The following is a 14,431-nucleotide window of genomic DNA, read 5'->3' on the forward strand; positions in this document are numbered from 1 at the left end:
TTTTTTTTTAACTTTTTAATATTCTTGATAAGAGACAAGAGAAGGAAAGAGTAGATTTCCCTATCTTGCCCTGCCTGGAAATACAGTAATTACTCAGGGGTCACTTCCCACTGCTGATCTACACAAAAGCTTTGACCATTTCCATTTCTGACCTGGGCCAGTTCTCTCTTAGCCCAGCATAGTAACCTTTTTATACTGAAAGCTCACTGAATTAGTGCTGAGGCTATCAACTTCATTTTGATTGTTTTTCAACTTAGAACTCCTGAACTCAAATGAGTCACCAGAATCAGCCTTCTTAGTAGCAGGAATTAAAAGTATACCCTATTATACTTGGCTCTACTTCATTTTTCCAGTGAATTAGCTGTGTATTTTAGTGTAGTGAGTATAAGTATATTTGGAGAATTTCATCAATAGGAATACTATTTTTATACTTCTGTACAACCATAACATTGGTAAACTACTTGAGACAAACATTATCTCCCCATTTCATAACTTGCAGGAATTAATACGTAGAAAATCCTTTTAGAAAGTTTTTTCTAGTTAAACTGTAGGGTTTCAAAGTATGTTTGGGTATTATCTTGTCTGAAGAATGCCTTCAGGAGTGCAGTTAGTTTTGCAAAGTCAAGCACATTATTAAATTCAATAAATCAGTGGTATCTTAGATTCTTAGTTGTGTTACTAGAAATGTGGTCCAATATAGAATAAATATTAAGGTGAATGCTTGCTTTTTCTTTTTTTTCTTGGTTTCTTTTTCTTTTTGGGGGGTTGAAAAATGAGTGATTTCTGTGATGTTAATGATTTTATATTTCTTTTTTAAATATAGGCTGCTGCTGCACATGAACTAGAAAAGATGCAAAAAAGGTGATTTATATTATAACACTGATTTTTTAAAAAAAGTTGTAGATTTATGTTGCTTTAAATCAAAATAAATCCAGAAATCTTGCAATGTACATGTTAATTGCTTTAATCATGTAATCATTTCCATGCGACATTTTAGTTAATCCCATTTATTTGTATTATAGTATTCATGTTAAGGATGATCAGATAAGATCACTTGAAGAACAGTTACAAAATGAACTTACACATAAAATGGAAGAATTTAAGGTAAGAAAAGATTTATTAAAAGACCAGTAAGAAGCTTTTTATAACTATTTGAAGATATGTAGTATAATTATTTCAAAGTTGAAAAATTTTTTAAAAGTTATTTCTTTCTCTAAAAATAAACAGACATTTAAAATAGTACTTTGAGTCTGACTTGGATCAGTTCAGTACATTATCATTGCCTCAATTATATATATAGATATTGTATATATAGATCTACTTTGGACTTGAAATAATTAAACTGTCAATTAAAAAAATTAATTTGTTTATATTTTATAGCGTAACATTGACAAATACCAAATTACATTTTGGTTAACACTGAAATAAAAATAAAGACAATTTACTTGGAATATTCAAAATATTGTAGTTGGTAGGATTCTTTACTTTTTTAAAGTAGAATATGAAGTCTCTGCCTTTAGCAGTGTGTGGGAACTTCTTCCACCTGCAAATTGCAGCCAGTTTATAATCTGACATATTAATGCTGAGTAGTTATATAACACAGCTAGAGATTAAGTGAATGTTCAAGATCATATGGGGCAATTAGCAGTAAGCCAAATTTTATCTGTGCTATTGGAATTCATGGTTGACTATGTACTTATAAAGTGATAACATTTTGTTAGGTTATTAATGAGAATCTAAATTCTTTCAGATTCTAAAGGATCAAAACAAAGCTTTACAGATAGAAGTTCAAAAATTACAGGCTATTGTAGCTGAACAGGTAAGTATCTACTTTACTTGTTGGATATAAAATATCTCACAAGGACTAGTTCTTAAAAAAATTGTAGTATTTTCTAAATTTTGAGAATTGTTTCAATTCGATGTAACTTAATATTTCTTTTTACTTTTTGGGCTTGACATATGTGGGGATCCAAAAATTTTTTATTTTTTTGAGGGAAGTTATTCTAATTAATATTTTAAGCACCTTATCTAAAGGTATTACAGTTTACAAAAAGGGATATAAAAAGCTATATTTAATCTATGTTGTTTTCTAAATAAAGATCCTCATTTTAACATATGTAGTTTAGGCTGATTTTGATTCCAGCTCAAAGGCTTTTCTCTCCATTGTGCTTTCTCTTACCCTAGTTATTTATTTGAATTTTTCTATAATAGATGGGAATTTTGGTGGCTTAAAAGAGTCTTTTATTCAATAAAGTTATGTTAATAACTTGGGACATTTTGATTTGCTTTTGACTTACGTATCTGTTAGAAGTATAAATGGTGCAGAAGGTGAAAGAAAGCACTGGTACGCGTGTGAATTAAGAAATACTAAATCACATCTCAACAAAATCACAATTAGCAATGTTTGTATTCAGCAGTTCACTAAAAATCTATTTCTTTCTTATATATTTTTTTCTATTTGAATATTAAATCTATTATATTCTGATTTTATGCTGACTTTTCTATTTACTGAAGTAGTTTTTTTCTCCAAAAAATTCTCCTTTATTATTTAAAAATTTCATTTATATAATACTTTAAAATTTGCAAAGCAGCACTTTACAAACATCGTTTCACAGTAATCAATAGAAATAAGAACTGCAGGTATTATACCAATTTTTCATACGAAGACATCAAGGCTTAGAGAAGGTATAAAAATTCATGTTTGCACAGGTTTTAAGTGTTAGAAGTATAAAGCTACTTATTTGAAAGATAAAATGCTGTAGATACCTATACTTGCAAAAGATGGTAGAATCATAGATTTTGAGGTGGAAGGGACCTTTGTAACTATCTAGTCCAAAGCCCTCATTTTATAGATCAGGACATAAGTTTCTCATGGAGTATCTCATGGAATCGTTAGCTTCCTTTTACCCAAACTTAATTTTTAAGTATTTTAGTGTTTTTTTTTTTTGGGGGGGTGGGGGTGGGGAGAGGGAGGGAGGGCCTTAGGCAATTGGGGTTAAGTGACTTGCCTAGGGTCACACAGCTAGTAAGTGTTAAGTGTCAGAGGCCAGATTTTAACTCAGGCCCTCCTGATTTCAGGGCTGGTGCTCTATCTATTGTACTACCTAGCTGCCCCAATTTTAAAGCATTTTAAGCTTAATTTTAAAGTACTTTCTTTAGTGTATTTTTGTATATATATATTTTTCCATTTGGCCATTCTGCTTTTAAAGGCATTCTTCTCTTCATTGGATATTTGTGCCTCTTTTACCATTTGGCTTATTCTGGGTTTTTAAAAAGTTATTTCCTCTCTCCCTCCTTCCCTATTTCTTTCTCTCCCTCCTTTCTTCCTTCCCTTCCTCCTCTTTCTTCTTCCCACCATTTCTCTCTTCCTTCTTCCCTCCCTCCCTTCCTCCCTTCTTTCCTTTTATTTCTCCTTCCCTCTCTCCCTTCCTTCCCCCTTTCCTTCTTTCCTTTCCCAAACTGTTGACTCTTTTTTCATGATTTTCTAGTATCACTCTCATTTCCTCCTCCCCTCCTCCCCCGGGATACTTAATTTATTTAATTTGTAAAATTCTTTTTTGAGTTCTTCCAGGGATTATTTTTGAGCCTGAGATCAATTCATATTTTTCCTTGAAAGCTTTATCTTTTAGCAATTTTGACTTTATTGTCTTCTTCTGAGTTTGTCTTTTGATCTTTCTTCTCAATAACTGTTTGTGATTATGTTCTTTTTTCTCTTGTTGGTTCATTTTTCCAGATTATTTCTTAACTTTTAACTTTATGTTAAAGTTGGATTCTGTTCCTGAGATATGGAGGGGACATTTTCCCAACCTTCAGGGTTTTTTGTGCAGCTGTTTTCAGAACTAGTTTTGAGGGAAATAGAGAACATGTGATTCAGTGTAAGATTAGACTATACTAGTCACCTTTTCCAAAATTGCAGCAAGGTATGGCTGGCCCTGGCCCAGGGTTTCTATTCAGAATTTAAAGATAAGAAGTGAGTCAATCAAAGAAACACTGACCAGCATCAAAAATTGTTGTTTATGTAAGTTTCTTTAAAAGAAGGACCAGATAACTACAACTTTAAGCAGCTACTCAAAGGAAAAAAAATTGTATTTAAGGCTCTACAGAAATAAAGTAAGAAATTAAAAAAGGAATGAAGTCATATAGAGGAAGGAATTAGAGACCATGCATTTTAAAACAGAAGTGAAAACCATAAAATGAATTGTTTTATAAAAACTAGAATAGACCAAATCAATAGCTACCTCTCTAAAAGAGCAAGAAATATTAAAACTAAATCAAAAGGTAGAAAAAAAAAGAAGAAAATATAAACTACTTAATATAAAAAAAATTGATTTGAGAAGCAGGTTAAGCAGAAATAATTTGACTCTAGTGGACTCCCTGATTGCCATGATTAAAAAAAACACCTTGGACATCATGTTTCAAAAAATTATAAATTAAAAGTGAACAGGCCTTAAAAACTGAGGCTAACAATATAGAAACAATCTGTTGATTACTTTCTGAGACATGACACTCAAAAGAAGGTGCCAGGAATGTTGTAACTAAAATCCAGAGTTTTCTGCCAAAAAACAACCATAGGTTTACAGAAAGAAATTGCCTTAAGTATCAGAAAACCACAGTCAGACCTAAATGAAACCTAGCAGCTTCTGCCTAAAATGATTTGACCTCCAAGGCCGAATATAGTATTACAGGAAACAAAGTGGATTTTTAGTGAAATAGAAGATTTTAAAGCATTTCTGATGAATATCTAATAATTCAGTAAGAAAATTTGAAATACAAGCAAGATTTTAGAGAAACATAGAAAGATAGATTAGAACATTTGAAAGGAATTATATGATGATATAGTGCTGTAATTCTTATGAAGTGAAAAAATAATTATCCCTTCAGAAACTTAATATCTTGAAAGGATATTGAGATAACAAGAAAAACAAGTTTACAGGAGAAGATTGATTTTGTTCTGAATACTTAAATTGGGGTAGGAGAAGGGAGAGTAAAAATAGTAAAATATTGTATAAAGGAGAAAAAGGTGGTGGGGCTTGCTAGTTTTCATGTGAGAGTATGCCAACATAAAAGGGAGTGAGTAGGAAGAGTGAGCACCAAATATATCTTCCTCTTATCTGAAATGAACAAGGAATGGTTGAATGCACATATATCAGATAACAGAGGAGGGGAAAAAAAAACAGTGATAGGGAGTTAAATAAGTGGGTAATAATTGAGGAAGGGATTGTTACTAGCAGAACAAATTTCCTGATCCTGAAGAAGATTAATCAACAGGGAGGGAAGGGAAAATTAAAAACAAAGACCTAGAATCTAAGGAAGTAACTTGAATTGGCTCTTAAACAATTAGAGAATAACCAATTTCATATATGTCATATGAATATACTGGAATATTATCATAGTTTAACAATCTCCAGAAGACCTACAGTGAAGTGTTATATGTCTATCACCTGTCCTGTCAGGAAATGGATAAGAGAGAAATTGACATGCATTTTTATTTTATTTTATTTAATTTATTTATTTATTTATTTATTTTTTAAATTTTTTTATTTAATAATTACATTATATTGACACTCGTTTCTGTTCCAATTTTTTTTTCCCCTCCCTCCCTCCACCCCCTCCCCTAGATGGCAAGCAGTCCTTTATATGTTGGATATGTTGCAGTATATCCTAGATACAATATATGTTTGCAGAACCGAACAGTTCTCTTGTTGCGTAGGGAGAATTGGATTCAGAAGGTATAAATAACCCGGGAAGAAAAACAAAAATGCAGATAGTTTACATTCGTTTCCCAGTGTTCTTTCTTTGGGTGTAGCTGCTTTTGTCCGTCATTTATCAATTGAAACTCAGGTCTCTTTGACATGCATTTTTAAACATGGTTACTGCATATATTCATTTTATTTTAACTATGTTTATTTCTTAGAAGAATTTTCTCCTCTCAGATTCTTAATTGGTAGTGAGGTCAGAGGGAAGAAGAGATTAGCAATAGTGATGCAAAAAAAAGGCCATTGAAACTTTTTTTTTTGGTATTGAGATTTATTTATTTGTTTGTTTATTATGGCTTTTTATTTACAAAACATATGTATGGTTAATTTTTTCAACATTGACCCTTGCAAAACCTTTTGTTCCAAATTTTCCTATCCTTCCTGCCATCAACTCTCCTACATGGCAGATAGTCCAATACATGTCAAAATATACGTTAACTGTATACATACATATATATATATATATATATATATATATATATACACACACACATACACATATATACATATACATATACATATACATATACATACATATATTGGATTTATCTTGCTGCACAAGAAAAATCAGATCTAGAAAGAAAAAAAGAAACCTGAGAAGGAAAACAAAAATGCAAGCAAACAATAACAGAGTGAAAATGCTATGTTGTGGTCCAAACTCAGTTCCCATTGTCCTCTCTCTGGGTGTAGATGGCTTTCTTCATTACTGAATAATTGGAACTGGTTTGAATCATCTCATTTTTGAAGAGAGCCATGTCCATCATAATTGATCATCGTATAATCTTCCTGTTGCTGTGTATAATGATCTCCTCGTTCTGTTCGTTTCACTTAGCATTAGTTCATTTAAGTGTCTCCAGGCCTTTCTGAAATCATCCTGTTGGTTGCATTGAAACATTCTTTAAAATGTACAGGAGACATTGGCTATCTCTGTGCCTTTGCCTTTGTACTAGCTTTTCCTCAGGCCTGGGATGGTTTACCTATTTATGTCTGCTTCTTAGTTTCCTTGAACTTTTCCTTTTTAAGACTTTTTTAAGTTTCCTTTTAAGACTCAGCTGAAATTTCATTTAATCCAGAAGGTTTTTCCCATTTCATTCAAATTTTTATACCTTCTCTTCTGAGATTACTTTCCATCTACTCTCTCTTGTCTCTACCTAGTTGCTTACTTTTTTCTCCCAATAGAATGGAAGCTCCTTGTTGAGGGCAGGGATTGTGATTTTTGCATTTAGAACAGTACATTAGTACTCATATAGCTCTACTCAGCCCAATAGTCATTTTAAAGTAAGCATTTGTGCTTACTAGGACCACTTTAAAATGACTATTGGGCTGAGTAGAGCTATATGAGTACTAATGTAATTCAATTAAAGTTTAATTTCAAATAAGAAAATAAAATGTACAGGAGAGAACAGAAAGACACAGAGAAGAAAGCACAGGCCAGTTAGATAATTTTGAAAGTAACAGAATTTATTCTTGAAAATTGATACTTGAAAGTGGTATGAAATGTGGATCAAAATTTCTTTTAATTTTTTAATTCTGCTATGCATATGACGTGGTTCCTGCGTGTGTGTGTGTGTGTGTGTGTTCAGATTTAAAAAAAAAAAAAAGGTCATTGGTTAAAAAAAAAAAGCAAAGAAATTAGGCATGGACCCACACTTAACACCATATACCAAGATAAGATCAAAATGGGTCCATGACCTAGGCATAAAGAACGAGATTATAAATAAATTAGAGGAACATAGGATAGTTTATCTCTCAGACTTGTGGAGGAGAAAGAAATTTGTGACCAAAGATGAACTTGAGACCATTACTGATCACAAAATAGAAAATTTTGATTACATCAAATTAAAAAGCCTTTGTACAAATAAAACTAATGCAAACAAGATTAGAAGGGAAGCAACAAACTGGGAAAACATCTTCACAATTAAAGGTTCTGATAAAGGCCTCATTTCCAAAATATATAGAGAACTGACTCAAATTTATAAGAAATCAAGCCATTCTCCAATTGATAAATGGTCAAAGGATATGAACAGACAATTTTCAGAGGATGAAATTGAAACTATTACCACTCATATGAAAGAGTGTTCCAAATCATTATTGATCAGAGAAATGCAAATTAAGACAACTCTGAGATACCACTACACACCTGTCAGATTGGCTAAGATGACAGGAAAAAATAATGATGAATGTTGGAGGGGATGCGGGAAAACTGGGACACTATTGCATTGTTGGTGGAGTTGTGAATGAATCCAACCATTCTGGAGAGCAATCTGGAATTATGCCCAAAAAATTATCAAATTGTGCATACCCTTTGATCCAGCAGTGTTTCTATTGGGCTTATATCCCAAAGAAATACTAAAGAAGGGAAAGGGACCTGTATGTGCCAAAATGTTTGTAGCAGCCCTGTTTGTAGTGGCTAGAAACTGGAAAATGAATGGATGCCCATCAATTGGAGAATGGCTGGGTAAATTGTGGTATATGAATGTTATGGAATATTATTGTTCTGTAAGAAATGACCAACAGGATGAATACAGAGAGGCTTGGAGAGACTTACATGAACTGATGCTAAGTGAAATGAGCAGAACCAGGAGATCATTATACACTTCGACAACGATATTGTATGAGGACATATTTTGATGGAAGTGGATTTCTTTGACAAAGAGACCTAACTGAGTTTCAATTGATAAATGACGGACAGAAGCAGCTACACCCAAAGAAAGAACACTGGGAAACGAATGTGAACTATCTGCATTTTTGTTTTTCTTCCCGGATTATTTATACCTTCTGAATCCAATTCTCCCTGTGCAACAAGAGAACTGTTCGGTTCTGCAAACATATATTGTATCTAGGATATACTGCAACATATCTAACATATATAAAACTGCTTGCCATCTAGGGGAGGGGGTGGAGAGAGGGAGGGGAAAAATTGGAACAGAAACGAGTGCAAGGGATAATGTTGTAAAAAAAAATTACCCTGGCATGGATTCTGTCAATATAAAGTAATTATTAAATAAAAATTAAAAAAAAAAAAAAGCAAAACAGTTTTGGTTCATCTATTAAACAATAGGGAACCACTGTAGTTTATTGAATAGGTGAATGACATGATTATACCTGTGCTATAGGAAGAGCTCATCATCTGTGTAGAACAGAAAGACTTGAGACAGGGAAATTAAACTTGTTGGAGATGCAGTGGGAAATAGTGGATTGAATTTTGGCAGTAGTATCAAGATTTGAGTTTGAATTAAACCTGTGATACTTATTGGCAAGTTATTCATTTAATTTGTCCCAGTCATTTTCCTCTTTTATAAAATTATATTAAGAATAGTTGTATTATTTTCCTCAGTAGGTTGATGTTAGTATTATGTAAAGAAATATAAAAATTGCCTTGCAGATTTTTAAAGCTCTGTCATATGCTGTAATTACTATAGATCTTAAATCTTGTGATTTTTCTCTCAGACTGATATGGTGAAGACAAGTTGGTTTATTGTAAATTTCCCAGAAAATTCCCAAGTAAACCATAACTGCAATATCTTGTTAAACCACCCAAGAATCTTGTTAGCAGAAAATTCCAAATTTCAGAATTCTCATTAGCCTGTCTTTTTTTTTTTTTTAATTGAAAAATATTCTTGTTAACTAGCCATAGGCAATCTACTAATCTTGAGTTGTCACACTTATCTTTGATCTGACCATAGATTATCTAATAGTGTGTTCCTTTATAAGAACTCTTCTCTTTTGCTGACCACTTCTTTTAGTGTTTCCCTTGATAATAAGTGCATATGATTTCTCTGAATCCCTTTTAACGTTCTAATACTTCATTTCTGATAGTTAACATAAATTCATCCTAACCTTAATTTTCATGATTTATTTCCTGTTGCTATAATGATTTTACATAGTGTTAGATAATTGATTAAAGTAGCAGCTTTCCAGATGGGCTAATTTTTAGAAATTTCTATAGTCAAAAACTGACACATTAATGCTTTTTTTTTTTTTTTTAAAGAGGAAAGCTGATGCTTATTTATTGAAATCAGTTATTCAAAAGTGTAGCTCAATAGCAATTCTTAAAAGTTCTTTCCTACTACTGAAAATTCTTTTATAGTTCTAGAAAGTAACTGACCCACAATATGTGTATGGAGAGGTGGGTTTTTTTTTTTTTTTTTTTTTTCGTTTCATGGAAAATGAAAGAATCCATCTTTGACTCTTTGGATTCATCTTTGCTCATACTATCAATAAAAGAGAATATAAAGAATGATGTAATTTTTCCTTTCTCAACCCTTTTGCAGCATTCAGAATTCTAAGTGACAGTTGGGAAAGGGAACAGTTTGGTTATCCAATCAGTCCTTCCACCTCAGGTTTCTCTTCATCTTCATCCTGGAGATTGAAGTGCCACTTGTTGAAATAGATAGCATAATGATCCCATGTTGTTTCTTCAGGTGCAGGAAAAAACGTCAGGTGGAGTAATAGTCTGCTTATATGTCATAAGGGGAAGAGTATCGTTAGGTACAAAGCCTTTGAGTAGTCAGACATGGGAAATAAATTTGTTTTTAAAATCTTTGTCAGATTTGTCCACAATGAATTAGACTTTATTTATGTTATAATTTCAATAGGACCCTGAAGTCATATAGAGAAGGGTCAAAAGATTTTGCAGATTTTAGTTACCTAATTCTAGTAGATTAGAATATTCATTGTTCAAACAATTTAAAAAACAAACCAACAACAATCCCAAAACTACCAGTAGGGCTAAAAAACATTATTTAAATCAATTTCCTTATTTTCTGGTAAACATTTGCTTATGCTTTCATTGCAGAGCTATAATAGCATTAGTTATTTTGTAGTCCTCTTGAGCCAATGAAATATTACAGTAATACACTTATTTTAACACAATCCCTTGTACAGAGTAGTTGCTTAGTGGTAAAAGAATTTAAATCGATAAAAAGGAAGTGATATAAAAACAACATCATTTTTACCTATTGTTGGTAGAGGCCATTCAGAATGATAACCTTTGAATTGGAATTTGATTTCTGGTATTTGATCAGTTGATTAAAGAACAGATTTAATTACAGGGAAGTTAATAATGAAAAGTCTGGTTTTTCCAATTTAACAAACTAGGGAGAGTTAACAGTTTGCATATGATAAACAATGAAACTTTAAATTTGAAACCTTGAGAAATACAGAAAATTTGAAGTTAGCACTGTTTTTATCATTCTGTGATGAAATCTTAGTGAATCTTGATAGATTTTATAAGTGATACATCAGAGATAGTATATTGTGTCTTAGCTAATTGTTGGAAATAACTTTAAGATGATAGCTTTGGAATTTGTTTTATTCCTTTCCCGTTTTTGTGTATCATTTGCATGTATTATTATTTTCTCCATATCCTTTTATTTTGGAGAATAATATTTCAAAATTATCACCTCATCAGGACACCAATTGTTCCTTCCTAGATTTCGTGGCTAATTAAACTTTCAAATTATTACTATTTTTTATTAATTTATTAAGCCTTTTAAGATTTGGTTTTGATTAGGATCATAGATCTAGGGCTAGAAGGGACCTCAGAGGCCATCTAGTCCAACCCCTTCATTTTATATTTATAACCTCATATAAATTTAGTAAGAATGACCATTATTTGTGTCTTTTAAGGCTAATAAAGATGTTGTGGAACAAATGGAAAGAAGGTAAGAATTTTGAATTTTCTTTCTTTTGAAGCCATTTTTCTTAAATTTGAGGGTACTAAGACCTTCAATTAGCTACATAAGAAATCTAGATGCTGCACTTATTATATGCAGTAGTGGAAGAGAGCAATGGTCCTTGAGGCCCCAGAAGTCATTAATGCTTATCTAAGGGCTCAATCTTTTTTTCTCCCCAACAGATCAACTGTTTTATTTAGAATAATCACAGCTGAATTTCCTGAGTATATATCAACTGATGACACAGGAGAAGCAGCTCAAAAATGTCCTTGGATGAGCATGGGAAACTAGCCTAGAATTTAAAATTTGACCATGAATATTGATCAAAATAGGTGTTCTAAATGAAATTTACTGAGAATTTTATTTGCATGTAAAGAATGTCAAATGTGTTTAAATTTTTAGTATTCAAGAAAAGGATGAGAAATTAAAGACTGTAGAAGAACTACTTGAAACTGGTCTTATACAAGTGGCTAATAAAGAGGAAGAATTAAAGGTAAAATATATTTCACTGTCTTAAATAAAAGCCAGTTGTGATGAGACGATGAGATTTAATATGATGTGCAAATGCTTTTCATAGCTTATAAAACTTGTATTTTAGAATACTCAGAATGCCTTAAAAAACTTGATCTTACTTGGTTTTTATTTCAGTGAAACTTAGATCTGTTAGAATAATGTAATTGAGTCATGAGATTGCTAACATTATCATGTAGAGTTTCAGTGGGATAAAAAGTGTGTAGAATGCAGAGTTCTCCTTTCTGAAAGTTATTGCCTGTTGAAATAGGAAGATTATTTTGGGAAATTTGAACTAAAGGTGGGATTTTAGTTATGTTTTGTGATATGTGTTGGTAGCCTTACCTAACTTAAGGTAGATTTAATGAAGAAAAGAAGCATCAAAATAAATATTTGAATAGAAAAAGAAATAAGGCTTAGTGGTTACAAGGTGGGTCCTATGGTATCATGGAATAAGGCATGGAAGTAGGTTAGAAGAACAACATGAAAAAAGAAAGTTTCTATTTGAACTCCAGGAATGTGCACAAGATTAGGAAAAGAAATGTTGGTGATCCAGAAAGAAGTAGTAAGATGTTATGTATATGGGAACTGTCAAATAAGCAGTTGAAAAATGAGAAAATAAAAATAGAAGTTTAGGAAATAATTACATGTATTGACATAATATGTTTAAAATGTTTTCTGATCTAATTTATTGAAAAGGTATTAAGAACAGAAAATTCATCCTTGAAAAATGAAGTTCAGAATTTAAAGGCTCAACAGACGTCTCAGGTAATAATTAAAATTGCTAAGGTATTGTAAATTTTACCTTTTATTTGAAGCATTAAAAAACTGTGTAGTGTAGCAAGTAGATAGAGGAATTCAAGAAGACATGGGAATTCAAGTCCTGCTTCAGCTCTCCAAGTCTATCAGTTAGTTATAGGTGAATTGCTTATCTGCTTTGCTGCAGCAAGTTTTGTTCACAATGAATTATAGCTGTGGAGTAGGTTTTCTTTGATTGCTTCCTCCCCATCATTATCCTATCTCTCCCTTTCTTCCCCCCTCTTCTCCTTCCCCCCTCCAAAAAAAAAAAAAAAAGCATTTCAAAGAAATAGTTTAGTTTAAATAAACCACTAAAATATTAGTTAATAGCAATCATGGTGAATTTTTGTACAAATAGTCTTTAGTACAAAATTGTCTTTTATGACATGCTTTGGGACGCTATAACTAGATATATTATGATTTTTAACATAGTGATACTTTGGCTTTATTGGTATTTAACTGTCATGATCATTTTATTGCATCAGTATTCAAAAAACTTCTGTGGTTTCCTACTGTTTACTAAATAAAGACTGAACTCCTTGTCCTGGCTATATTTGTATCCTGACTATATCCTGGCTTCTGCATTTTGGATCTAAACTACCTTTTCAGCTTTTTTTCCGTAGTAGTCATCTTATCTTTCTACATTTTCCCATCTACTGAATAGATCCTATACTGTCTCTCCCAGCTCTCTACAAGTTACTTCTTATATTCTTTTCTCATCCCACCCTACTTCTTACCCTTAGTCTAAAATTATTTTGGATGTTATCTCCCTCAGTCAGTCACAAAGTATTATTGATCACCTATCCTGTGCATGATACTATGTTAATTAAACATAATGAGTCAGTACCTGCCCTCAAGGAGTTTACATTCTGTCTGGGTTGACAGTATGTGTTTATGAAACAAAAAAGTAATAGATGAGAGAAGCATCTCATAAAACTTCATGAAGAAAGGAGTATTTGAGCTGAGTTTTGAAGGAAACAAGAAATTCTAAGGTAGAGTTAAGTAGAGTTTTCATTCTAAGCATGGAATTTAACCAGTACAAAGTCATGGAGCTGGGAGGTGAAATATCTTGTATGACTAACAGTAAGAATACCAGTCTGATCATATAGAATCCAGGAAGTGAAGTAAAGTTGAATTAATGTTAATTAATGTATAAAGGTTAATGTTGAAGGTTAAATGTTGAATTAATGTTAAGGTTAAAGTAAAAATAAGGTTGGAAAGGCTGCATTGCAAATAGAAGTTTATATTTGAACCTTAAGGCAATAAAGGGCAATAAAGGGCAATTTGAGTTTATTAAGTAAGAGAATAATATAATTCTTTTTTTTTAAAATAACTTTTTAATATTTTATTTTACAAATATATGTAAAGATAGTTTGTTTTTGTAAGACTGTGTTGCAAATTTTCATCTATCCCTTACCTCCCCCTTTCCCAAGAGAGCAAGTAATGTGATATAGATTAAATATGTATAGTTCTTTTAAGCATGTTTTCATATTTGTTAACATGATCATTCTGTTGGAAAATCCCTTTAGCAGCTACATGAAAGAAGAATTGAGAAAGAGAATTGAGGAAGGGAGAACAATTAGGAAGTTATTACAGTAGTCCAAGTGAAAGGTGATATGTAGGCTTGAACCTGGGTAGTAACTTTGTGAGTAGAAAGAAGGGGGCTGGTTTAATAGATATTGTTATACT

At 31.9% G+C, this 14,431-nt stretch overlaps 1 protein-coding gene across 8 annotated transcripts in view; it reads left to right on the forward strand.

Annotated features, from left to right (window-relative positions):
* Positions 1-14,431, forward strand: part of KTN1 (kinectin 1) — a 141,004-nt gene that overhangs the window by 71,607 nt on the left and 54,966 nt on the right. For all 8 annotated transcript variants that reach the window (XR_007950660.1, XM_051977714.1, XM_051977715.1 and 5 more), the window contains 6 exons: positions 824-861; positions 1,023-1,104; positions 1,751-1,819; positions 11,388-11,422; positions 11,837-11,927; positions 12,644-12,712. Coding sequence is in view for 7 of the 8 variants with exons in the window: in XM_051977714.1 (XP_051833674.1) it covers positions 824-861; positions 1,023-1,104; positions 1,751-1,819; positions 11,388-11,422; positions 11,837-11,927; positions 12,644-12,712 (384 nt within the window). In the remaining variant the exon portion in view is untranslated. The remainder of the gene's footprint in view (positions 1-823; positions 862-1,022; positions 1,105-1,750; positions 1,820-11,387; positions 11,423-11,836; positions 11,928-12,643; positions 12,713-14,431) is intronic.

This window comes from Antechinus flavipes, chromosome 2 (assembly GCF_016432865.1).
Source record: "Antechinus flavipes isolate AdamAnt ecotype Samford, QLD, Australia chromosome 2, AdamAnt_v2, whole genome shotgun sequence".
Taxonomy (NCBI): Eukaryota; Metazoa; Chordata; class Mammalia; order Dasyuromorphia; family Dasyuridae; genus Antechinus; species Antechinus flavipes.